Genomic DNA, 5,124 nt, shown 5'->3' with positions numbered 1-5,124 from the left:
TATTATATTAAAAGTAAATAATAATAATAAAGTTCACTTAAAGTTGAGTAATGTATATCTATCTATATCTATATCTATATCTATCTATATCTATACTATACATTAAAAGAAAAGAAAAATTGAGGTATACTTTTTTAGCATTATTGAATTTGGATCTTTAGATAAAAAAAAATGACCTCCAATACCTTTACTTGATAACCATTGGATCAACCTATAATCTTATAACTAAATTCACTCACATAAAAATTACCATCATACCCTTGATCCAGTAACAATTAAGGGATTATCTGATAGGAATAGGGGTCACACCCTTCATCTCATTTACGCACTTCATTCCATTCTCAGCAACCCTAATTTTCAGATACAAATCCATCGCAAGCAATCCTTACCATCGCATGTACAAGAGGAATTTCACAATTTGATTACCCAGAAATCAGCTGTTATTAATCGCGGGTGAGTACTATTGATGTAGTTCTTTGATTTTTAGGTTTTTCATATATCATCTCTCATCTCCGCTGTAAAATCAATCGCAGAAATCAATTCATCTCTCATCTCCGCTGCACAATTCATTGTTAAATCATCATCGACTATTACAGAATCAAAGGTTAGTATATCTCATAGATTTTTTTTAAGATTTTTTGATCTAGGGTTCAATTGTACATGAATTCAGTCGCTAAACACACGAAGGAAAAATCTCAAACTCCATTCCTTTTACATGAATCTTCTTCCAAAATCAATCACAAAAGTCAGTATCTAACAGGGTTAGCGGGTAGAATTCGTTGATTAATCGTTCATGTATCATCATCGTTACCAAATTACAATTTCACTTTTACAATTCAATCGTTACAATCGCCTTACATCTCTTTCGTAATAGCTGGAGATCGCCAAATCGACATAGACATAGCTGGAGGTCGCCAAATATGATAAGTCTTTACAAATGATCAGGTATGATGATTACGTTTAACATATTGATATAATTTTAATCTCTTTCTCCTTTATACAGTTAAAATCACATACTAGAGAGCTTATTAGTGATGTTTTGATGATAATTTTATAGGTCAAAATTGAAGGATTTCAAAATATGATTTCTAAATATCTGGACTTTATGTACTTCTAAGTAGAGAGCTCGTGTTCTTGATCTTACAGTTTCTTGATGAAGAAAAATTAAAGGAACCGTTCATAAGTAAGCCCTTCTTTTTTTTTTAAAATTTTATTTTTTTGATATTGTGCAGTTAAATTGTCTGTCAGAATATATTTTACTAAGTAAAGTTGTTTAATTTAATGTTTAATCTTTGTGGGTTTTATGATTAGGCTAGAACAATAATCGGGGTTTTTCTTTAAGATGATGTATTTTGAAGATGAGGTTCATAATGGGAATTGGGATGAGATTGAGAAGTACCTTTCTGGGATTAGAAAAGTGGACGATAATCGGTATTCGGTGAAGATCTTTTTTGAAATAAGAAAACAGAAGTATCTTGAAGCATTGGATAAGTAAGACTTCCTTAAATAAAAAATTTAGAAACTTTATGTTCAATGTGCATATTGTTGATTAATGAAGTGTACTTGAATTTTATTTTCAATAGGCATGATCGGTCGAAAGCTGTTGAAATTCTTGTGAAGGATCTTAAAGTATTTACATCATTTAAAGTATTTGCATCATTCTTGTGAAGGATCTTAAAGTATTTGCATCATTTAATGAAGAGCTTATTTGATTGTTTTGATACGTAGCCCATTCACCTAGATTTTTGGTTTGACCCATTGTTGGCAAAACGGAGTCCAAATTAACCCAATCATAATGAAGTTATGCAAACAGGAGTTGCATATTTGAAGCATGTTGTACAAATTTATTCATATGATGGTAGTAATGATGTCAGACAACATCTCGAGGTACACATAGTTCCTTTTTGTTGACTTTTCTTTTCTCGAAATATGATAATTATTATGCGATTTTGGTTTATTTAAATTGTAGATCGATGCTCATGATGGAAGAGTAAATGATCATGCATTCTCACATCCAAATAAACAGCTTCATGTGATAACTTGCGGTGACGATAAGACAATCAAGGTTTATTGACAATAAAATTCATGGTCAACGACATACAGTATTACATGTTTATCTTTTATATATCTTTTTTCGTGAGTTTAGGTTTGGGGTGCAGCTACTGCTGCGAAACAGTACACTTTGGAATACGATTATGATTATACGAAATAGCACGGCTAGAAACTTCTGGATGAGATACTGCAGGTATCTCTAATTAAATTCAAATTATTACAGACTTTTTTCTTGTGGGACGAGCAAAGAAGGAGGGGAGTCGCACATTGTAGAATGGAATGAAAGTGAAGGATTTTTGAAAAGAACTTATCTTGGATTCCGTAAACGATCGTTAGTCGTCGTGCAATTTGATACGACTAAAAATCGATTTTTGGCAGCTGGTGATGTTTTCTCTATCAAATATTGGGATATGGATTTCAATACAAGCTTCTGGATTTCAATACAAGTTTAGATGTTTACTGTTGTCTTGCAGCTCTTGCAAGGGCTATTAGCTTTTGTCTTGCACCTAGTTGGTGCATCAAATAGACAGTCCAAGAAACAATAAAGTACTAATTAAATTCATAACGACTGGAATCATTAAGTGGATATTTATAGATACACTATGTACGACTATACAAAAGGTAATCATATAATCCCGTCAAAATCACTTTACTGTCGAAAGCTTTAGTATAACTTAGATAGGTGGAGCAAATTGAAGTTACACGAGAGGAGGTTCTTGAGATGTTCTCTGATAACCAGTTTAAGGTGAAAGTTCCTAGCGAGCATATATTATAATATAGTTATATTGATTGATTATTGATTATATACATGTTTGAATTTTGAAATATATATCTTCAGACTTCAGCAACATACTGGAAGGGGGATAAAGATCGTAAAAGCGGACAAAGAGTGTATGGGATATCTTATTGTTGACCAAAAATATCTGAAGGTTATTTCTGTTTTCATTACTTCAACATTTGAAGGTTATTTAGTATAGGACCAAATAGGTTTGAACTATTTTTAAGTTTTGGATCACTTTGCTACTATCTCTCAAGAGATGATTAAGCCAAATTTGAGATAATGGGTCTCAATTGTCAATTGTCAGGTATAGTGTACAGGTGGAACATGATCATCTACATAGGTGTTTTTTTCAGTTGATTATTTTTGTTGTACAATAAAGTTATTTGTGCGAATATGTTGAACTCTTTTATGATAAGTGCATTCAGATTCAGAATTAGTATGGTAATATAAACACAATTTAAGACCCAGATGACTTTAAGAACTTCACTTTTCTTAAAAAGAACACCATGGTAGTTTCTTGCTCAATGTTAAATTTGTTTTTAGTGCTTTGAATCTCTGTAATAAACCATCATAGTTGAAAGGATTTGATTTTTTAATTCAGGATCTTGGTGGGATTACTGAGATATGCTGCTACTGAAAGGGTAGTCCTCTTTGCAACATAAGCCCTTCTTAATGATCATGGAAAGAGTGATGCTGGACGACATTTTGCTCTACACGTACATATATATTTTATAATTGTATCTTAGACAGTTATTATCAAATTAAAATCAAGTTGTAGGCAATCACCAGTTTTATTGCATAACTTATCATAATGGCTTATCACTTAGGTAACGGGTTAAAACATAAATATTTGGCACAAACCGAATCAGATGCTAAATATTTTGGGTTAACTGTGTATTGTAGGTTCATATTAGCTTCTATAATTGGTACCACTTTGATCATTTCCTAATTTTTATTTATATACTTTGCATATCCATATTATTCTCTAAATATGGACGGCAATGTTATATCCATAATTAACAATACTGTATATTTAGGTAATTATATGGGAGAAAGAATTGATGCTCATATATTGTAGGACCTCTTGGCGGACTATAATCATCCCTGTCAGATCATGGTTGATGCTCTCACTATGAGTATTAGTTGTGACTATATAGATTGATTTTTATGAACGTAAAAGTCGCTAATTGAGTCATTGATCCATATAGGCAGAAGATTTATTCATGGTCCAATTTCTTTAATTTTTCTTTTAGTGCTAGAACGTATAGGAGTTTATAGTCTTCTTACTCTCCAGCTTGATGTGTAGTTGTGTTGATTCACATTGTCTTCTACAACTCTTGAAATTAGGTTAAATAAATCTTTTTAACTCGACATTCTTATAGATTACCAATTATATATTTGTCTCAACGTACTATGGTTTTAGTTTGTTCTCAACGATATGATACGACATATTTCTCAGTCGATCCAACCTGAGGTGAAAATGCAGTAGTTGCTCGTGAACTGTTTTAAGAAACTACATTGTATACATAATGATCTACCTAATGTACATAACAATTATCCTTACAAACTAACAGATACTGCATAAAATATAATTATTCTGACAATTCAATTCTTGATTCGTCCCTACAAAATCTCGCGAATTCGCGGGTCTTAAGCTAATTATATTTTTATTAATAATAATAATTATTAGTAATAATATATGTCTTTTAAATTTTTTTAGAAAATTAAAATAATTTAGGAGTGAATTAGTATTACCTTTTATAAAAGATTTCATATTATTTATTTAATTAAATTAATATATAATTATGACATCATCATTATAAAAATTAAAAAGTAATTAGCTTAATGATGACATTATCATTTTAGAGTTTTATACGACTATACATAGAAGATTATTTGATTTGATAATATTAAACAATTTTAGATGACTTGCATGTGATTAATTTAATAATATAACTAAAACCAATATCCTTAAGGGATTTGTTTTATATTTATTGATTATTATAATAATTGATTAATTAATGAAGATTTTTTTATATGAGTTAAGAAGAAACATGGCCAGACTGATGGTGTCGAAAGTACATATTCTATACAGCTCCACTATTAAAATATTCTAACAACTATTCTCTGTATTCATTAATTAATGTAATTCTACAGTATTTTTATGCCAATCATATACCTTTTGTTTATGAAACAAATATAGAATATATCTATAGAAATCTAAAGACTCCATATTTAGTTTATAAACACATATTACTGATTCATTTTATCAATTTATTGAGACGACCTCT

At 30.3% G+C, this 5,124-nt stretch overlaps 1 protein-coding gene across 7 annotated transcripts; it reads left to right on the top strand.

Moving 5' to 3' along the window:
- Positions 1-314: 314 nt before the first annotated feature.
- On the top strand, positions 315-3,807 carry LOC139895822 (protein TPR3-like). Of its 7 annotated transcripts, XM_071878374.1 has the most exons (11): positions 315-453; positions 534-604; positions 875-945; positions 1,058-1,183; positions 1,312-1,491; positions 1,584-1,629; positions 1,729-1,887; positions 1,970-2,065; positions 2,147-2,797; positions 2,891-2,981; positions 3,435-3,807. In XM_071878374.1, exons 7-9 carry the CDS (start codon positions 1,804-1,806, stop codon positions 2,210-2,212), a joined length of 246 nt encoding a protein of 81 aa, XP_071734475.1. In that variant the 5' UTR covers positions 315-453; positions 534-604; positions 875-945; positions 1,058-1,183; positions 1,312-1,491; positions 1,584-1,629; positions 1,729-1,803; the 3' UTR covers positions 2,213-2,797; positions 2,891-2,981; positions 3,435-3,807. The 7 variants fall into 7 exon arrangements, 2 of the variants coding, with proteins under 2 accessions (XP_071734475.1, XP_071734473.1); XM_071878372.1 differs by having other exon boundaries at positions 1,584-1,887; XR_011776042.1 differs by having other exon boundaries at positions 1,147-1,183; positions 1,317-1,491; positions 1,584-1,887; positions 1,970-2,797.
- The last annotated feature ends 1,317 nt before the right edge of the window (positions 3,808-5,124 follow it).

The sequence above is a fragment of the Rutidosis leptorrhynchoides genome, chromosome 3, assembly GCF_046630445.1.
Source record: "Rutidosis leptorrhynchoides isolate AG116_Rl617_1_P2 chromosome 3, CSIRO_AGI_Rlap_v1, whole genome shotgun sequence".
NCBI classification, from domain to species: domain Eukaryota; kingdom Viridiplantae; phylum Streptophyta; class Magnoliopsida; order Asterales; family Asteraceae; genus Rutidosis; species Rutidosis leptorrhynchoides.
This window is presented reverse-complemented; position numbering and strand designations above follow the sequence as displayed.